This window comes from Bubalus bubalis, chromosome 22 (assembly GCF_019923935.1).
Source record: "Bubalus bubalis isolate 160015118507 breed Murrah chromosome 22, NDDB_SH_1, whole genome shotgun sequence".
Classification (NCBI taxonomy): domain Eukaryota; kingdom Metazoa; phylum Chordata; class Mammalia; order Artiodactyla; family Bovidae; genus Bubalus; species Bubalus bubalis.
The window spans coordinates 31508857-31530840 of NC_059178.1; the positions used below are offsets into that span (position 1 = coordinate 31508857).

The window sequence follows — 21984 nt, forward strand, 5'->3', positions numbered from 1 at the left end:
GGAGCCCATGTGAAGGCTCACCTCCCCACTTATTCTGTGCCATGGTCACATGCTGATGCTGGGTTCCTTTGGCTTTCCTACCCCCTGCCTCCTGGCTGGTCCCTTAGAGGCCTGGAACCTCCATTCACCTTAGGGGCCAGCCTCTATGCTGTAATTATCATTTTATATATATATAGAGAGAGAGAGAGAGAGAGAGAGAAAGTATCAAAAGTTGTTTGAAGACTAACTCAAATTTCTGATAACATTTTATTACTACCTTTCTCTGTCTGCAATGCAGGAGACCGGGATTCGATCCCTGGGTTGGGACGATCCCCTGGAGAAGGAAATGGCAGCCCACTCCAGTATTCTTGCCTGGAAAATCCCATGGACGGCAGAGCCTGGTAGGCTACTGACAATGGGGTTGCAAAGAGTCGGACACGACTGAGCGACTTCACTTCACTTTCATAATCAAAATATGAAAAGAACACCAAATAAAAGATAGCAGGGAAGGAAATAACAGGGAGATAAGTCAGAGTTGTTAGGAGTATTTGTTTTGAGTTTTCATCTGAATGCGTGAGACTCTATATTACTTTGTAGAATTTAAATCTGATTCCTAGAACTTGAGGATACAGAAGTATGATCTCAACTGAAATACATCTTTGTTTTCAAGGGTTCTTTCTTTCAAGAGTCAGTTCTCATAGAATCATGGCAATTGAATTATTCCAACTTGTATTTCTCCTCTAGGGGCATTAGTTCCTATATGATTATTTACTGGGACATTTTGGATTTCTTGTAAGTTACTCTTGTTTAGTAATATGCACTAGATTTAATTTTATTTGTAAAAGAATGTAGAATAAATTATGGGCTTCTCTGGTGACTCAGACGGTAAAGAATCCACCTTCTATGCAGGAGACCTGGGTTTAATCTCCAGGTTGGGAAGATCCCCTGGAGGAGGGCGTGGCAACCCACTCCAGTATTCTTGCCTGGAGAGTCCCCACAGATAGAAGAGCCTGGTGGGCTGCAGTCCATGGGGTTGCAAAAGAGTCGGACACAACTGAGCAATTAAGCCCAGCATATAGAATAAATTAAATACCTCCAGAATTGTTATGAAACTAGATCATTTATATTAGCCATATATGAGTTTGAGGACTTAAAAATAGTTCACTATCAATAGCTGGCTCAAATATATAGTGACTGTTTTTTTTTTCTTTGAAGTGAAAGAACTGTGTTTTTTTCTTCTTTGAAGCTAAAAATAAGGCTCTGCTATTACTTTAATTTCTCTTCTTTTATCCCCAACCCTCACCCTGTGGATTTCTTGATTATCTTGGAGAATGCCTTTAGCATTGCTGTCTTTCAGATACTTTTAAAAAACAACTGATTGAAAGTCATTATCTTTTAGAGGTATATTTTGAAATATTTATTGATTAAAAGATATACCTGAGATTTGCTTTAAAATAATTGAGAGTGGGAGAAGTGGGTAGGGATAGAGATGAAATAAAATTGGTCAAGAATTAATCATTGCTGAAGCTATAATAATGGTAACAATGGTATAGGTGTTTTCATTTTTGTTGTTGTTTTTCCCTCTGCTTTTGTATATCTTTGAAATTTTCCATGGTAAGTTAAAAGGATGAAAATAAGATCTATTTGGAGATTTAAATTGAGCTGTGTATAAGTTTGAATTCCACTCTGAAAATTACAGTGTGAGATCGTCATGGTTTTCAGTTTTGAGCTAAATAAATTTACCGCATACAAATTTAAACTTTACGTAGGCTTTCTTCTGATGCTAAGGTAAAGGTATGTATGGTTAAGTGAGGACAATCATTTGTTCTCTTGTTACAGTTAAAAGTTTGTTCTTTTCTAAAGCAGGTCTAGTTGAAGGACTGTATTAATAGTTCTCATTGTTTCAGGTAGTCCAGCAGCCTTCAGGAGGCCTTGCAAAACAACTGACCACTCTTACCCATTCCCCAGCACTGACCATCCAGAAATCTGGACAGAAGAAGGTGACAGTGAGCACTACAATACCTACCAGTCAGTTTTCTCAAGGTAGATAATAACTAATCTCTGCCTCGTCATGTTGGGTTTGGAACATGACAGGTTTCTGTGCTTTTTTTCTTTCACCATTATATTCAGAGAAGAGAGATTTCTTTTAAGTTGAGACCTATGAGAGAAGACTGGAAAATAGTTTTATTATATTCTTTGTACATAGCCACTTTTTAGGGATATATGTTGTTTTAGATTAAATCAACACCATTCATGGTATTTAAAACCATAGTAGATAAAACAATCTACTAGTAAATACAGTACTTTTTTTTAACTTATAAATTTTGCTATTGCCTTATTTCTTTTATTAAAAATGTGCATTTTTCTCTACATTTGGAAGTCAGTCTTACAAATTATAAGTCTTTATGTATTTTTAAAATCTACCAATACAAAAGATAAAGTATTAACATGTTTCTTTTCTTCATAGTATTCTTCATAGTAACACCTTTTCTTCATAGTATTTTTGTAATGCTGGTAATTCTCTACACAATTTGGGGAACATATAAAAAGAAATGGAATAAATTAATTGTAATGTTTGAATTTAAATATAGTTCTAGAAAGCTTTGAAATTTTCTTTGATTATTCTATATGCATTGAAAATAGCTATTGTCCTGAATTTTTTCCTAATGTGGTGTGATTGCTTTTTTTTTCATTTTACTTTTTCTTTCTTCTTTTGTTTTTATAGCTTCCATTCTAAAGCAAATTACCCTTCCAGGAAATAAAATTCTGTCACTTCAATCATCTGTTCAGAAAAACAAAATAAAAGAGAATGGAACAATATCCTTCAGGTAAAGAAATTAAATGATCAAAATTTTGCCTGATTTAAGAAATTAATATTCTTTTTAAAAACATAAAAGAGATGACAAAATAATACTTATGTAAAATAAATTTAATGATGCCTTTTGAAAAAGCTAACAGTGCTTTTGAATATAATTTATAAGTAGTAAAGTGTGCAGATCTTAAGTGTAGAGCTCAATGAATTTTGACAAACGTATACCTGTGTAATCGTAATTCAGACCAAGATGCTAAACATATCCATCATCTTTATGCTCCTTTCAAATCAGTTACTTCCAACCCTTGCCTCTGGCAGCCACTGTTCTTATGTCCATCACCAAAGATCATTTTTGTCCATTCTTGAACCTTACATAAATGGAAAATTACATTATCTACTCTTTTGCATTTGATTTTTTTCACTCAACATGTGTTTGAGATTCATCTACATCATTTTGATAATTAGAAGATTGCTCTTTTGTTCTGGTGAACAGTACTCATTACCTGAATATAAATTTGGTTATTTGTTTTCCTGTTGATGAACATTGAGTTGTTCCCAGTTTTTAAATGATTCTATAAAGTTGCTGTAAACATTTCCATACAGATTTTTATATGAACATAGGTTTCATTTCTCTGTAGTTAACATCTAAGAGTAGTATTGTGGGGTCACTAGATAAGTATGTGTTTTACTATTTAAGAAACTATCAAATTGTTTATCAGAGGGACTGTACCATTTTTCATTTCCACCAGCAATGAGGAGAGTTCCACTCCAATTTTAGTACTTGTTATTGCCAATTCTTTTGACTTTTACCATTCTAAGTATACAGTGGTTATTGTCACTGTCATTTTAATTTATATTTTCCTAAAGACTTAAGATGTTGAACATCTGTTCTTGTGCTTATTTGTTATCCTTAACACCACCTTCTTTGGTGAAGTGATCTTTTGCCCATTTTTCTTTGGAGTTGTTTGTTTTTCTGTGATTGTGTTTTTAGAGTTCTTTATATATATTCAAGATCCAAGTCATTCTCTTACCAGTATCCTTCACAGAACAAAAGTTTTTAATTTTCCTGAAGCCCAGTTCATTAATTTTTTCTCTTGCAGATTATGTTTCTCATGTTTTATATAAGAAATGCTTGTATAACCAAAGGTTATAGAAATTTTCTCCTGTTCTTTGTTCTAAAAGTTTTACAGTTTTATGTTTGTCCTTCTTGGATCGATACTTTAAAAATTCACCAGTTGCTTACTTAAAAATCTGTGTGTGGATATTCTGTTTTCTTCTTTATATGCTCCCATTTTTAGTTGCATTATTTGTCACAGTATGTAAGTATTTGTACATTAATCCCCCTTCCTCATCCCCACCAATACTTAAGTTGTAGTTCTACTTTTATATTAAAATGCTCACCTTCAGTCTGTTCTCTGGAGTTTTCTCAGTCATCTCTTGTTTGGATGAAATTAGTTGAATGTGGTCCATGCTTTGATCTGCCACGACACCCCTTTAGTATTTTTTGACTTGGGATGTACTTAGTCTTCCTGCCAGTGGTATATTTCATCCTTGATTCTGCCACTAGTTCTCTGGTCTCTCTCCTGCAATTTTTATTCAGTCTGCTTTTGTCCAAAACCTTTTGAGATAGGGTGAGTGAGTTGAGGAATCAGTCGCCACTGGACAAGAAAGTGTGCACTGGAAATTGTTGTTTTGCTTTTTCATTTATTCTTGTTTTGAAGTTTGGATATTCTTTGTCTTCACGTTGTGCTGAGGCTGTGGTGTTTGTTGTTCTGTATTGCTTGGGGGAAGTAAATGCTGAAAGATGGTGACCTAGACAGTCATCGTTGTCTTCCAATGCAGTGAGTTTTGACAGAAGACTAAATTCATGTACCAAGTACCTCAGTCAAGATACATAGAATATTTTCAACACCCTGAAAGCCTCCTTTGTGATACTTCCCAGACAGTCCCCTTATTATACCTTAGGCAACCACTGACTGGCTTCTTATCCTTGTTGATTTTTCTTTCCTAGTTAAATAAGTAGAATTGTATAATTTGTATTCTTCGCTTGGTTTCCTTTGCTCAGCATAATGTGTCTGATACACACCCAGTGTTGTTGTGTGTATTAGTCATTTGTTGCCTTTCATTGCTGAGTAGTATTCCACTGTATGGTGCATGTGGTTGTTTGCACTGAATTGTTTATCTCTTTAGCCGTTGGTGGATATTCAAGTTGTTTCGTGTTTTTGGCTATTGTGAGTAAAGCTGTTAGAAACATCTGTATCCAAGTCTTTGTATGGACATAAGTTTTCCCTTGTGTAAATATATGAGCAGAGTTGCTGAATCATTTAGTAGGTTTATGTTTAACTTTATAAGAAGCTGCCAATTTGTTTTCCTATGTGGTTGTACCATCTACAGTCCTACCACAAAGTATGAGAATTTATTCCAGTTGTTCTGCATCCTTGCTCAGTAGATGGGTAAATCAGGTTAAACCTGACGGCCAGCTGAGTTTGCTTTACTCCAGAAAAGATCTGTGACTGTGTCTCATAGGAACCAGGGAGGATTTGGCACTACATTAGCAAAAACAAGACCGAGAGCTGACTGTGGCTCAGACCATGAACTCCTTATTGCCAAATTCAGACTTAAATTGAAGAAAGTAGGGAAAACCACTAGACCATTCAGGTATGACCTAAATCAAATTCCTTATGATTATACAGTGGAAGTGAGAAATAGATTTAAGGGACTAGATCTGATAGAGTGCCTGATGAACTATGGACAGAGGTTCATGACATCGTACAGGAGACAGGGATCAAGATCATCCCCATGGGAAAGAAATGCAAAAAAGCAAAATGGCTGTCTGGGGAGGCCTTACAAATAGCTGTGAAAAGAAGAGAAGCGAAAAGCAAAGGAGGAAAGGAAAGATAAAAGCATCTGAATGCAGAGTTCCAAAGAATAGCATGGAGAGATAAGAAAGCCTTCTTCAGCGATCAGTGCAAAGAAATAGAGGAAAAAACAGAATGGGAAAGACTAGAGATCTCTTCAAGAAAATCAGAGATACCAAGGAAACATTTCATGCAAAGATGGGCTCGATAAAGGACAGAAATGGTATGGACCTAACAGAAGCAGAAGATATTAAGAAGAGGTGGCAAGAATACACGGAAGAACTGTACAAAAAAGATCTTCACGACCCAGATAATCACGATGGTGTGATCACTGACCTAGAGCCAGACATCCTGGAATGTGAAGTCAAGTGGGCCGTAGAAAGCATCACTACGAACAAAGCTAGTGGAGGTGATGGAATTCCAGTTGAGCTATTTCAAATCCTGAAAGATGATGCTGTGAAAGTGTTTTGCTCAATATGCCAGCAAATGTGGAAAACTCAGCAGTGGCCACAGGACTGGAAAAGGTCACTTTTCAATCCAATTCCAAAGAAAGGCAATGCCAAAGAATGCTCAAACTACTGCACAATTGCACTCATCTCACACTCTAGTAAAGTAATGCTCAAAATTCTCCAAGCCAAGCTTCAGCAATACGTGAACCGTGAACTTCCTGATGTTCAAGCTGGTTTTAGAAAAGTCAGAGGAACCAGAGATCAAATTGCCAACATCCGCTGGATCATGGAAAAAGCAAGAGAGTTCCAGAAAAACATCTATTTCTGCTTTCTTGACTATGCCAAAGCCTTTGACTGTGTGGATCACAATAAACTGTGGAAAATTCTGAAAGAGATGGGAATACCAGACCACCTGACCTGCCTCTTGAGAAATCTGTATGCAGGTCAGGAAGCAACAGTTAGAACTGGACATGGAACAACAGACTGGTTCCAAATAGGAAAAGGAGTACGTCAAGGCTGTATATTGTCACCCTGCTTATTTAACTTATATGCAGAGTACATCATGAGAAACGCTGGGCTGGAAGAAGCACAAGCTGGAATCAAGATTGCCAGCAGAAATATCAATAACCTCAGATATGCAGATGACACCACCCTTCTGGCAGAAAGTGAAGAGGAACTCAAAAGCCTCTTGATGAAAGAGGAGAGTGAAAAAGTTGACTTAAAGCTCAACATTCAGAAAACTAAGATCATGGCATCTGGTCCCATCACTTCATGGGAAATAGATGGGAAACAGTGGCAAACTTTATTTTGTTGGGCGCCAAAATCACTGCAGATGGTGATTGCAGCCATCAAATTGAAAGACGCTTACTCCTTGGAAGGAAAGTTATGACCAACCTAGATAGCATATTCAAAAGCAGAGACATTACTTTGGCAACCAACAAAGGTCCGTCTAGTCAAGGCTATGGTTTTGCCCCTGGTCATGTATGGATGTGAGAGTTGGACTGTGAAGAAAGCTGAGCGCTAAAGAATTGATGCTTTTGAACTGTGGTGTTGGAGAAGACTCTTGAGAGTCCCTTGGACTGCAAGGAGATCCAACCAGTCCATTCTAAAGGAGATCAGTCCTGGGATTTCTTTGGAAGGACTGATGCTGAAGCTGAAACTCCAGTACTTTGGCCACTTCATGCAAAGAGTTGACTCATTGGAAAAGACTCTGATGCTGGGAGGGATTGGGGGCAGGAGAAGAAGGGGACGACAGAGGATGAGATGGCTGGATGGCATCACCGACTCAATGGACCTGAGTTTGGGTGAACTCCGGGAGTTGGTGATAGACAGGGAGGCCTGGCGTGCTGCGATTCATGGGGTTGCAAAGAGTTGGACATGACTGAGCGACTAAACTGAACGGAACTAGCACGTGCTCTGGTGAACCTGACTAGTTTCTCCACTCTAACAGAGGACAGAAAACTAGTGCCAGCCTCAGGCATTTGCCCTTGAGGCAGTTCTACCTTTAGAGTGTGCTCAGTGCTTATTTTTACTGATACTTTTTGACAACTTCTGTGTGGCCAACATTGGAATAAAAAACTCTTAAACTTGTCTAAATTAGAATGCCAGTAATTTCTCATGGGTACATCTAGTCCACTTAATGCCTGATGGAAAAGTGTCACCATTTGCAGATTTTAAATCAAAAAATTGCTTTATCAGTCTCCTCCTTTATAACTTTTGAATTTTGCATTATTCTAAGAAATATTTTCCTATCCTGAGCTCATAATGAGGAGCTTCTGTATTTTCTTCCAAAATATCTATACACACCCCTTATATGCAGTAGACCTTTACAAAATCATCAGTAGTGCTTGATTCTATCTGTATAAATAGCTGAAGCAGAAATAACCTTTTCCTGGCTGGCTTGCTTACGTTAACAAGTTACTAAAGATTTCATCATTTTTACTTTTCTGATTTGAAATGCTCCTTTACCTTTCAGTAAATCCCCAGTTGTTCAAGGGTATATTTCTAGAATTTCATTTTACTGTTGTTTTTGTTTCATTTCTGTATTAATATTTTTGCATTTTCAGTTATCTTACTTCATTATATCTGGATAAATTCTCTATTCCTTTCTTATCAAAAATGTCTTGACTTGTTCTTCTTTTACACATAAATTTCAAAATCAGCAGGGCAGTTCTTTTAAAATTTTTTGTTGAGAGTACCTTGAACCATAGTTCTATTTGTTAGAGTTCAGTAAGGTTGTAGCTGACAGAAAACTGAAGAATAGTGGCATAAGCAAGATAAGATTCTTTCCCACATTTAGGAAAACTGGAAGTAGGCAGAGCGTTACAGGCATGGCATTCTCTTGGTGTTAGGGACCCGGGAGTTTTCTCCCTTCGTTTGGGTTCCTCATGCACACTGGTCAGGCCCCACTGTCCAGTGTTTAGATGTGGTTATTTCCTGCATTTTCTTTCCCCATCTTCATATGGACCAATCCAGTTTAAAAGTTTCTGTTTATAGCACTTATTATTAATATTTCAGTTTAAAAGTTATCTGACTAAAGAGTCTTTGTTTGGCCAACCCTGTAAAGTAGCTTTTTCAGTCACATCTGCTGGCTTGAAGCACTTATCTAAAGTTGCTCTATTGTTTACCCTTCTTTATACTCCCCTGTCTCTGAGAGCTCGTTGTAACTTTACCATTGTGTGCTTAATGTGTAGAACAGTGCCTTGTTCATAATAAGCATTCAAAAATTTGTTGAAATAATGAATTTCGAAAAAGAACAGGCATATCTATAATCTTAGATATAATCTATTTTAAAATAAGTTTTATTTTAGCTCTAATATGCACTTTTCATTTTTGTATAGTATGTTCTAGTTATTTGGTTCATATGTGACTTTATGCTTATCTTTTTATAGTGATGTCTTTTTGTTAAGTTTGCTTTCTCAGATACTTAGTATTAATTTCACTTCATTTACTATTTAGGCAAGAGACTATTTAGGTAAGAGACTATTTAGGTAAGAGGAGGTTATAGTGTATGGTATTTGATCTTGTCTTGAGTTAACTGGATGAGGTTAATAGCAGAGTGATAACCGCCTGTATTTTCAAAACTACTTGTTTAAGTGAAAACATTTTTGTGACTTTTTCCCTGCGTAAATCATATTTTCTGTTTTGCTTGTCGGTACATCTGGGATAAATAAGGGGAGCTATATAGTGTTTAAACACCAGAGGGCGCCAGAGATTCGTGTTTTATTCTTTATATTTCAGAAGCAGAAGTGACAAATATTACAGTACCTCTGCATGTTTGTGTAGTTAACTTTATTTAAACTGGAAACTGGAAATTTGATGATCATAAGAAGTTATTGTTGATTTTTTTGAAGAGGTGATACTGTCTTATGATTAAAGTTTTTCTTTAGAATCCTTATATTTTAGAGAGATAATAAAATATTTGTGGATGCATATTATATATATGTGGATATTTATGTATACATGTATAACTTAGGAGGCATTATAGCTAGAGGTTAAGTGTTTTTTTTTAAATTTGCCTTAGAAGACACTTAGAAAATAACATAGGACAAGGTTACATACTGTTTGTACAGTTATCACTCCATCAACTTTAATGTCTCATTTTCTTCTTATTGCAGGAATCAGATTCTCTAGTGTAGATTAAACATGTGCTCTGTCTTGATTCATATGTAATTAATTGTTTTATTATGCATTTATACATAATAACAGATGGTTAATCATTCCAAGGAAGGACTTAGAAAACTGTCTCTGGTGATAAAATCTTGGAAGGACAGGAGACGGAAGAAGCACCCTTCTGAGCTGTGCAGATTAACTCTAAATCTAGGGTTAAATTCAACAAAAAAAGTCTTGGAGGAATTGCCTTTATGCTAAATCTTATTAGACATAAGGTTCTTAAATATTCCTTACAGCGAAATTACATGAATGAAAACTTAGAGATGTGATTGTGAAAGCTTTCAAAATTATTAGCCAAATTTTATTACAGTAAAATGCTATTTAGGAAAAATTATCTTTGTGCTTACATTCAGAATGAACTGGGAAGGAATATACTCTGAAGTAGTTCCTAAAGTCACTAAAGTTTGAGAAATACTGCAATATCCTATGCTATGTTTCTTAAAAAGAAGAAAGATGATTTCCCATGGGGAAAAATACCTTTAAAAAAGCATAAAAGGAGAGTAAGCAGGATGTTGTGTGAGTTTATATACTGGCTGTAGTAGGTAATGCAGAGATTATGCTCAAAGGTGATGAAACAAGAATATTGAAGGTAAACTTATTCTACCAGGGATTAGTAATGTAAAGGAAGAACTTGATCTTAAAATGAAAAGAAATGTACCCTCAGAAGTTCAAAAGTTGTAGCAATTGGACAGACACTTTAAAAGTATGAAAACAAACTAACATTTCCAAAGTAGGCAGTTGAAGTCGATCTGGAATATGGATGGGGCATTGACAGCTGAAAGGTAATAAAGCAAAAGGAGCTGAAGACTAGAACAAGAAAGGGAGAAAAGCCTGAGAAAGTCCACGGTCAGTAGGAGCTATTTGATGGTGAGAAATGGGAGGGAAGAGTGTGCTAAGTTAAGGTCATTACCTGGAAGGCCTTGAATATCAGGTTGAGTTCATGGGATCATGAAATGTTTTGTAACAGGAAAGTAATTTGATTTTTTTCTACTAGAGAAGAATTAGTCTGATGCTATTATAAATCTTAAGAGGGCAGAAGAGATTTTAAAAGGTAGGCACAAGCAGTGGTTAACTTTATTAAAAGCTGAAGAATTAGATCAGTTTCAGAAGCCAGAATGCAAGCCAGGTGATTGGGTAATAGTTCTTTAACTTTTGCATAGCAACCAATTGACCCGACAGAATCTTGAGTTGGAAGCCTTTCGCTGTTAAATTTCCTTCTTGTATATCTTTTAGAACAAAACAGGCTTATATCTTTCATAACACCTTCATTAAAAAATATACTGCATCAGACCAGAGGTCTTGAAGACATGATTCAGAGATTCTCACTTTCTTTGCCTCTAAAATTAAACCAACTGAGAATCACAAATATACCTCAGCAGCAAAGCCTTTATTACTGCCTTGGCCTATCTTTTTTAGCCTTATCGACAATGCTGCTATGACATTGTGTTGTCTTTGCTTTCCTTTAGTCTGCCTCCTCTCTTAGAGGAAGTTTTAAATGGTTCAGGTGCTGTTGATCATGGTACCCTTTCCTCTTCCCTCCTTAGGCTCTCCCTCTCTTCATACTGCCCTCTGTAACCATAGCAGCTGAGAGCTGAACTAGAGGGAGCTGTGTTCAGCTTGGGACCAAATAGAAGGGGCAGTGATGGCTAGGCAGGAACAAATTGGGTGGTTAGCTCCCTGCTGATTTCAGAGAAGCGCTGCAAGAAGATTCTGAAAGACGTGGGACAGTCTCTTCATTGATGAATTACATTCAGTTCTAGTACTGTGCATGGGACTGCTAGTAACAGGAGGCCTGGTACTGGTCTCTCCAGTCGGTATGTGAGACTTCAGCAGGGGCTCAGTGGGAACACTCACCTATGGAAGCAAGGTGCAGTGTACAGGGCCGGTGTACCTGGCACACAGCTGACGTTGTGACCATGCCATGCTGTCTGCAAGTGTGTAAAGGCCATGTGCTGTATACCTTAAGGAAGTCTGGGGGTTTTTTTAAGGGAAGGATGAGGCCATGTTCTGAACTTCATTATATTTCTCTGTCTTCAGGTTTTTTTCTCTGTTTATTAACATTATTTTTAAAATATCACTAACCATTGGATTGAGTAATCCATGTATATAGTACAACATTCAAAGAGTAGAAAAGATTGCATGCTAAGTCACTTTAGTTGTGTCCAACTCTTTGCGACCCTGCGGACTGTAGCCCTCCAGGCTCCTCTGCCCATGGGATTCTCCAGGCAAGAATACTGGAGCGGGTTGCCGTGTCCTACTCCAGGGGATCTTTCTGACCCAGGGAGCAAACCCTTATCTCTTAATGTCTCCTGCACTGGCAGGCAGTTTCTTTACCACTAGTGTCACCTGGAAAGCCCGTAGAAGGAGTGTGATGTGATATAAAATGTCTTCTTCCTACTCACGCTTCCCAGTTTCCCCCTGCAGACATGAATTTCTTGTGTATCCAGAGAGATGCCCATAGAAGTTATGCCCATAGAAGTGTGTATTTTTTTTCCCAAGGTACAGTCTGTTCTATACCTTGTTTTGTTTAGTTTTTCCCATTTTGTAATACACCTCGGCATTTGTTCTGTATCTGGCCAAAGAGAGCTCCCTTATTCTTTTAAGTGGCTGAGAGTGACATTAGTGACATTAATCAAAGTTATTTATTGTTTAGAGGAAGAAAATTTTGTCCTAAAGGTGTTAAGTAACTGGTTGGGATTCTATTTCAGAGTGAACAGGTTCTGTTTAGGAGTGAACAGAGTTTTTAATCAAATGTACTTGGCCTCTTTTTTCTAATAGATGGTTTTTTAGTGCAGTCTTAGGTTCACAAGAAAATTGATTGATATGTTGTAGAAAATTCTAATACATGCACAGCCTCAATCATTACCAACATGCCCCACCAGAGTGGTCTATTTGTTATGATTGATGAATCTGCATTGAGACATCATTATCAACCAAAGTTCATCGTTTACCTTACAATTCACTCTTGTTGTGTGGTGAGTTCTGTGGGTTTTTACATTTTCGTGTAATGACATATATCCCCCATTATAGTGTCATACAGATACTATATATTTCACTGTCCTTAAAAGTCCTCTGTTTTCTGCCTAGTCATCCCTTTCTGCTAACCCTTGGCAACTACAGGTCATCTTATTGTCTCCATAATTTGCATTTGCCGAAATGTCATATAATTGGAATCATCAGTATGTAGCTTTTTCAGTTTGGCTTCTTCACTTAATAACATGTGTTTAACTTTCCTCCACATCTTTTCGTGGTATGGTACCATTTCTTTTTAGTCCTCAACAATATTCCACTTCTGGATTTACTACAGTTTGTCCAGTCACCTGCTGAAGGACATCTTGGTTGTTTCCAGGTTTTGACAATTAGGAGTAAATCTGCTAGAAACATCCATGTACAGGTTTTTGTATGGATGTGAATTTTCAGTTCCTTTGGGTTAGTACAGAGGAATATAATTGCTGGATCATATGGTAAGAGTACGGAGAAGGCAATGGCAACCCACTCCAGTACTCTTGCCTGGAAAATCCCATGGATGGAGGAGCCTAGTAGGCTGCAGTCCATGGGGTCGCAAAGAGTCAGACACGACTGAGCGACTTCACTTTCACTTTTCACTTTCATGCATTGGAGAAGGAAATGGCAACCCACTCCAGTGTTCTTGTCTGGAGAATCCTGGGGACAGCGGAGCCTGGTGGGCTGCCATCTCTGGGGTCGCATAGAGTCGTATACGACTGAAGCGACTTAGCAGCAGCAGCAGCATGGTAAGAGTATGTTTAGTTTTGCAATAAACTGCCAAACTGTCTTTCATGGTAGCTGTACCATTTTGCGTTCCCACCAGCAATGAATGAGAGTTCCTGTTTCTCCACACCCACATCAGCATTTGGTGTTCAGGGTTTTGGCCATTCTGATAGGTGTGTAGTGGTATCTCATTGTTTTAATTTGCATCTCCTTGATAACATAGGATGTGGAGCATCTTTTCATATGCTTGCCATCTTTTTGGTGAGTTGTCTTTTAGGTCTTTGGCCCACTTTTCTATCTGTATTCTTATTGTTGTGTTCTAAGAGTTCTCTATATATTTTGGATAACAGTCCTTAATCAGATATGTGTTTTGCAAATATTTTCTCCCAGTCTATGGCTTGTTTTTCCATTTTCTTGATACTTGATTTTTTAAAAGTATTTTTTACTCAGACCTTTTAAAATATTTTTTTAACTCGGATCTTGATCCGTCTTTAGGTTTACAGTTTCTTTTGTACTTACATTTAAGCTTTAAGTGTTCAGATGTTTCTGGAATAGTTCTTTGTTTACATAGGTGGTAAATTAGTTCTTAGAACCATTCTCAGCATCCCATACCTCTGACAGTACCTCTGTGATATTTGATAAGATGGAGACCAACCATTTTTACAGTTTCTTTATATTATATATTTTGTTTGGTTGATTTGAGATACTAATTTTAAAAGTTTTCTTTTCCCTAATACCGAGACACGGTTTTATAGGTTAGGCTTTTAAATATACCGTTCAGATTGTGGAACCATATTCCTTTCTCTTCACTTGCAACTGCTGTGTCTAGCATTTAACTTTCTTTCATTTAGTTTGAATCACTTATACCTATGTGAGTGGGGTCTCTTTCCCTCTCTTACCCCTAACATGCTGCTTTTTAAAGTTGAACACCAGAGGCTTTCATATCTTAAACACTTAACTGGTATAGTTTATTTCCCTCTTTTGTACACAAATGCATTACTACAAGGAGGTTCAAATCTATTGATGTGAAACTACATGATAGATCATTTGGCCCATGCAATAAATAGAAAGAAGCAATATCTTTTTTATAGAATCATGTTTGTGTAAATTGTTATGCATTGGTACTTGAGTTATGGTCAGTGACATGCCTCTTATTACATATAGTGTTAAGGATGCCATTAGAATTTTAGTATTTCTTTGGGCTTTCTCTTCTCTCTCCTTAAACATAATATACTCATCTTAATACCATAGCCATGTAGCAATTCTATTAGATAAAAGCAACTATTTAATTTTGCTGGCACAATGCAAGGAGCACAAACATATTTTGTGTTCTTATATGTATGTCTTTTACATATGTGTGTATAATTTTATATCTTAAATATTAGCCCTTTGCAGCCATTTGCTCGAGGAGGTGGTTTAATGAATTCAATTGGTACAGATGGAGCACACCAAAAGTCTGAAGCAGAAAAACAAAGCTAGTTTTAACCATGTAGTTTCAGAATAGCTAGTCTAGAGAGATTCTTCTCAAGGGCCTTTCATGCATATGGACCTTTCAGGATCAAAGGGTTTCTCCTCCTCCGTGGAGCAGTGGAGGGCACTGGGGATATTTCAGGGTTTTTTAATCATCTTGGATGAAAAAATAGAAGCCTGTTTTTATTTCATTGTCTTTCATTGGAGACAGTTTGTGGATAACTTAGACTAACTTCCAAATCCCTCTTTTTTGAAAAAAATTATTTTAATTGGAGGACAATTTTTCCACAGTATTGATTTGACATCTGCCATACATCAACATGAATTGGCCATGGGTATCCTGTCCCTGCCCCCGCCACAAACCTCGCTCCCACCCCTCTAGTTTGTTACAGAGCACTGGACCAAATCCCTCTTAGTGCACCCTATTTACTAAACTGTGAGAGGGAGAGATGGGCACCAGGAGACAAAGGTATCTGTGATCCATCTTTCTGGTATTAAATGTACTAGTGGTTAGAGATACCAATTAATTTTAAAGACTGACAGAGAGGGATAGCCATGCCTCACTTCTTCTCTTGCTTGGATAAATTAAGTAAGATAATGTCTTTAGTTATAAGGAGAGATCTACACTTCCTTGCTCTTTGAAATCACTCATTCACATACCACCACCACCATCAAAAACCTTTCCTTTTTTTTTTATATTAGAGATGAAGATGACATCAATGATGTGACTTCCATGGCAGGGGTCAACCTCAGTGAAGAAAACGCCTGCATCTTAGCAACAAACTCTGAATTGGTTGGCACACTCATTCAGTCCTGTAAAGATGAACCGTTTCTTTTCATTGGAGCTCTACAAAAGCGAATTTTAGACATTGGTGAGTATGATTATTGACCTGATAAGACTGTCTGATCCAAGGAAAATGTTATCAAGAGTTAGATAGCCTGGGTTGGTTTTTCTGGAAACTCTGAAGCTTAAAACAAGTTCTGGAAGTAATCAAGATTTCATGGGTGTTACAGAAGAAGTATTTTATTTTAAAAATTATTCAAATAACTTAAATCATACAACCTGTGGTTTCTGGTATAGGTCATAGTTAATATCATAAGCATATAAATATACTTATGTTTTTTTTCTGTGCTGTTCTTCCTTGGTTGGCCTTTAGGCGTGTAATTTATGTTACAAATTTGTGTTTATGAAACAAAGAAATAGCCAACGAGATTAAGTCCCTTTTTCCTCATCTCCTTCCTGGAACTCAAACCCATCCTTACGGTAAAAGAGCGAAACTAGAATATCAGGGTTCCCTCTGGCCAGTAGTTGTTAAATGGCCTGAAGTATGTGAAAGGAAATGGTAGAGAACATACCTGTTTTATTCTGGAGCCAAACATCTTTGTTGTTAATAGCAAGTTCACAGTGGTAACTGAAAAAAGAGACAGATTGAAGAGACATTGTTGTGTGTGTGTCTTCTCGTTTCTTGTGTCCTGACGCAGGGGCTTGCCAGAGACTAACTCTCCTCCTTCACACATGTCCAACTTGAGGGGCCAGCACCAGTGACCTTTTAGTATGCTTGAGTAAGAACCTTTGCATTCTGTGTTAGAGACTTCACACAAAACTGTGAAAGTTTCAGATGTTTGATACATCCATGGTATATTTAAGGACTGTAAAATGCATTGCTGTTATATATTCTAAGTCTACTTAAAAATTACTCAGTAAATATTTGAGCTCCTACTGTATGCTGTACAAATTATCACTTTTTTCACCTCAGTATATGTTATCCTTTTATTTTGAAAAAGTAGAATTTCAGTTCAGTTCAGTCGCTCAGTTGTGTCCAACTCTTTGCGACCCCATGAACTGCAGCACACTCCCTATCCATCACCAACTCCCGGAGTCCACCCAAACTCATGTCCATTGAGTCGGTGATGCCATCCAGCCATCTCATCCTCTGTCGTCCTCTTCTCCTCCTGTCCCCAATCCTTCCCAGCATCTGGGTCTTTTCAAATGAGTCAGCTCTTAGCATCAGGTAGCCAAAGTATTGGAGTTTCAGCCTCAGCATCAGTCCTTCCAGTGAACACCCAGGACTGATATCCTTTAGGATGGACTGGTTGGATCTCCTTGCAGTCCAAGGACTCTCAAGAGTCTTCTCCAACATCACAGTTCAAAAGCATTAATTCTTCTGTCCTCAGCTTTCTTTATAGTCCAACTCTCACATCCATACATGACCACTGGAAAAACCATAGCCTTGACTAGACGGACCTTTGTTGGCAAAGTAATGTCTCTGCTTTTGAATATGCTGTCTAGATTGGTCATAACTTTCCTTCCAAGGAGTAAGTGTCTTTTAATTTCATGGCTGCAGTCATCATCTGCAGTGATTTTGGAGCCCCCCAAAATAAAGTCAGCCACTGTTTCCACTGTTTCCCCATCTATTTCCCATGAAGTGATGGGACCAAATGCCATGATCTTAGTTTTCTGAATGTTGAGCTTTAAGCCAACTTTTTCACTCTCCTCTTTCACTTTCAGAATTTACGTTAGTTCAAAAGGATTGGAGTTCAGAAAAGCTAATTGTAAAGTGTTTGTTTGCTGTTTGCTTGTGTTTTGTTTGACTGCTCTCTTCTCCAGCCCTCCCTCTCCCTCTTTCTCCTCCCCACTCCTCTCTTTATTTCTCTTTCGTTTTCTTCACTGCATTCTGTTTTGTACTGTACAGGAGGCGGTTCCTTAATTTGGGATTAAGCCTGAGCACATACCTTTCTGTGATGGCTTGGGAAATTTGCTGGTGTTTAACGGCTTTTAGCCACATAATTATTTAGAACTCTGGTGGAGCACAAGTAGATTCGTACTTAATTTTATCAATACCCTGCCCCCTTCTAAATTTTATTTCTAGCTTGATTTAGACTGTGTGACAGGAGAACTTTTAGTATTGAAAGAACATTTTTGATCTTTTAGGACAGAGATTGACAGGTTTTTTGTTTTTTTTTTCCTGCAAAGGACCAGATAGTAAATGTTTGCTACTTTGTGGGCAAATATAGTCTGTCTCAACTGCTCACCTCTACTGTTATATTACAAAAGAAGCTGTAGACAATATGTGAACAAATACGAAAGACTGTATTCCCATCAAACTGTATCTATAAAGAGAGACCAGATTTAGTTTGCTAACCTCTGCTTTCAAGAATTGTGGGGATAAGTCTTTGTATTTTCAATTCTTAGGGATAAAACACAAACTTGTCATTTAATATGATGGAAAATTGCAAAACTTCTTCCCTTTAAATTACCTAAGCTTTTAAAACAAAAACCATAGAGAGAATGGAGTTATATATTTCTAGGAATATTCTTCATTTATAATAAAATTTCATGTTCACAGAACAGTTCAGAACCAAGATCATTTTTTAATAACAGGAGTTATAAATTAACCCAAAGAATTTGGGGAGGAAGATTTTCTTACTTGGATATGGTAGGGGAGTAAACATGCCAGTGTTCTTCCTTTTTTGTCAATTACCTAAATTAAATTACACAGACTTTCTGTAAAATCACATAGTAAGCTTTTGAACACCAACTTGATCTCCTTAATCAGTTAATGAACTTTACCAAAGAGAGTGTTTTATTTTAAAGTGAGACTTTAACTTTGGAACTCTGTCATGTTTTATCATCAGTTTAGTGAGGATATTAGAAAATGTGATTGTTCACTAAGCCCTGAAATTGTTTGCAACTCCCAACACTTGTTTATTTTTAGTATTTTAGAAATATGGATTTTTCTTTAACTTAGGCTTCTGTTTTATATATATGAAATTATTTTCAGAGTTTTTTCCCAGACACTATATTATTAAATGTTCGTTTTTCTTAAAGTATCAACTGGCATGTCATCCTTTATATACCCATGTTTGCTTATAATTTTAATTATTGGATTGTTTTGAAATTGTATTATTGCTGCTATACAAGGCCCCACTATTTATTTATGCTGACTTAAAGTAGATTTGACTTTCCAGTTTTTTCCCCTTCCTTGAATCATATATTGGTGATGAATTCAGTTTTGCTACAAAGTAATGAACTACATTTTGAAGGTTTGGTACAGATGAAGCTGAATTGTTTTATATTCTTTTTCTGTCTGGTTTAACATAGCCCATGTTTTGAACTAAAGTTCAACATTTCTTATGGCAGCATTTATGATCAAACAATATATTTAAGATTTTTTGGCTTTTTAAATTAAAGCTTATTTTTTTTTGCAATCCTTATTCACACTTTGAATATATAAGAATGTATTTCAGATAGAGTGCAAGTTAAGTATTACATTTTTAAATTTGTGTAAATGCATATGTTAAAAACAAACACAATAGCACTTAGAAAACTCATTTAGATGAGATTATGTAATTGTGTGTATCTTTAGGGTTATCATCTCTGATGATACAGGTGGTTTCACTGAGCTGGAGAACTGCTGTTAAAATACTGATGAGGTTGTTTTATAAGTAAGCTTCTGTTTTGGGGTATGTGATCTAAATTGTTTTCCTGAAACTTTCTTCCTAGTTAGCAGAAGGAAGAATAGAAGTTTGGTTTATTTATAGGAAGAGCTATAGTGAAAGAGAAGTTTTTAAAATTGATGAGTAAAATGATGAGGCTTTGAACTCATTTCAACTTGTAAATTAATTATCAAGTCAATTTATAGAACATGAGTTAGTGCAAAGTAAGCATGATTGGTATTGTACAAAAAGTATAGGTGTGTCATGTAGACAAGTTATTAACAGAGACTCACAATCTGAATTCATGGAAATAAATGTTGTAAATTGCTAACAGTGTCAAACAGGGCAAAATGTAATTTTCTATTTTTTTAATTACTAAAATTAACAGAATACAGCACTAATTTCTGCAGTTACCATTTTCCTCCCTGAACACTAGACTTGATTTGTGTTCTTATTAACTTTGTCCTATAAATGACCTTGCAAGGAGAATGATTCTAGAGGCTAAGTGAAACAATGTCTATATTTTCTGAGGCTCCAGGCTAGGTTTTATTAATGTAATGTCTAAGATCTTTGAAGTTGTGACTTTACCAGGAAAACCATAATCTCCAAACCTTTATTCATAATGGGTATGACTTCCAGGGGGAACAGAATACCTGCTGTGCTAATTATTTCAATTATCAGCCTCTACTAAAACACGTAATGGATTTTCCCTGCTTCCACAGGTAAAAAGCATGACATTACGGAACTTAATTCTGATGCTGTGAACTTGATCTCCCATGCAACACAGGAGCGATTACGAGGCCTTCTAGAAAAACTGACTACAATTGCTCAGCATCGAATGACAACTTACAAGGTAAAGGAAATCATTAGAGAAAACCAAGCTCTTCTCTCTCCTCTTTGTTCTGTTAAAGGTAGCTTTTTGTTATGGATTCATATTCTAGGTACACTTTTCAAGGAAATGGTTGAGACATACTTCATATTGGTAGAAAATCAAATTCTCATTCCTAATGTGCCTTATTCAGATATGTTTACATGACAAATAAACAGAGTTTCAGTAGTATCCAAAGCTTCTGTGTTAGTGTAGACTGAAATACGCATCTGTTATGCCTGAGGCTTCTCTTCCTAAAGCTCTTGACTGGAAAGGGGAGGATGTGTTAGAGAGAAATATTGGGTAGCTGTGTTCTCTTCAGTGATCCGTACTCTGCTGGCAACTCCCGTTTCCTTTCAGTGAGTTAAGTGATTGCATTGAGGACTTTTATTTTAAAAAAATTACATGCACGAATAGCCTTGTCTTATGAACCAAATGGTATGAACCAAATCACTTGCCATCATCAAGATGAAAGCACTAAATTTATTTGTTTTATGGTTTTGATGGAGAACAAATATATTGGTTGATGAAGGTTAAAAGAGAAAAAGATAACCTTTCCCCTCATATCAAGAAATGTTCACAGCTAGATTTTATACAACATGGTACATGGGTAACCTTATAAGGTTTTGAGTTTGCAAGAATGGTCATTGTCATGATATCCTAGACATAGGTTAAAAGGAATTGAGGGAAGTATCAGCTATGCTTAGGGTAAATTTCCTGGAGGAAATCATTCTATTTTCTCCCCTTTCTGCTTCATTTAGAATTTTGAGAGAACTGTTTATAGTTGCGTAAATCTTTTTTGAGAATTTGCTATACTGACTTAAATGTCATCAGAAAAAAATGAGGAAAAAAAGACCCCTAATGTCAGTATTTATTTCTGTGTACTGCTGGAATTTGTCCATTTCTTTTGGGTTATTTAATTTATTGGCATAATGTTGTTCATAATATTCTCTGGTAATCATTTTTATTTTTGTAAGGTCAGTGATAATGATCCTACTTTCTTTTCTCATTTTGTTTCCTGAAGATATAAGGTTGGTTACTTATTTACAATCTCCTCTTTTAATGTAGGCATTTCTTTATTGCTATAAAATTCCCTCTAAACACTGCTTTTGCTGCATTCAATAAGTTTTGGTACATTGTGTTTTTGTTTTCATATATCTCTTAGTTATTTTCTGATTTCCCTTGAGACTTCTTTTATCTATTGGTTATTTAAAAGTATGTTGTTTAATTTCCACATATTTGTGAAATTTCCAGTGTTCCTTCTGTTGATTTCTAGCTTCATTCCATTGTTGTCAGAGACTATTCTTAGCACAATTCAGTCATTTTAAATGTAGTGAGGCTTGTTTTGTGGCCTAACATATGATCATTCTTAGAGGCTATTCCATGCGCACTTGAGAAGAATGTGTATTCTACTGTTGTTGGGGAGGAGTGTTCAGTATGTCTGTTAGATCTAGTTGGTTTGTAGTGTTAGTCCTCTGTTTTCATATTGCTATTCTGTCTAACTATTCAATCCAGTATTGAAAGTAAGGTATTAAAGACTTCAACTACTGTTGTAAAACTGTCTGTTTCAGAATTCTGCCCTTTTCCTCACCCTGTTGTTTCAGAGATACACAAGTGTACTTTCATTTACAGTAGGCAGTTTCTGTACAAAATGTAGCATATACATTTAGTATGGGATAGAATTTTTCCAATGATTGATTGTAATGAAAT

The 21984-nt window shown here is 36.5% G+C and overlaps 1 protein-coding gene across 6 annotated transcripts in view; it reads left to right on the top strand.

Annotated features, from left to right (window-relative positions):
• The window catches only part of TAF4B (TATA-box binding protein associated factor 4b), a 186594-nt gene that overhangs the window by 38947 nt on the left and 125663 nt on the right, over nt 1–21984 (top strand). For all 6 annotated transcript variants that reach the window (XM_044934732.2, XM_044934734.2, XM_044934733.2 and 3 more), the window contains exons 8-11: nt 1887–2022; nt 2705–2807; nt 15672–15841; nt 20129–20259. In XM_044934732.2, coding sequence (XP_044790667.2) covers nt 1887–2022; nt 2705–2807; nt 15672–15841; nt 20129–20259 — 540 coding nt within the window. The remainder of the gene's footprint in view (nt 1–1886; nt 2023–2704; nt 2808–15671; nt 15842–20128; nt 20260–21984) is intronic.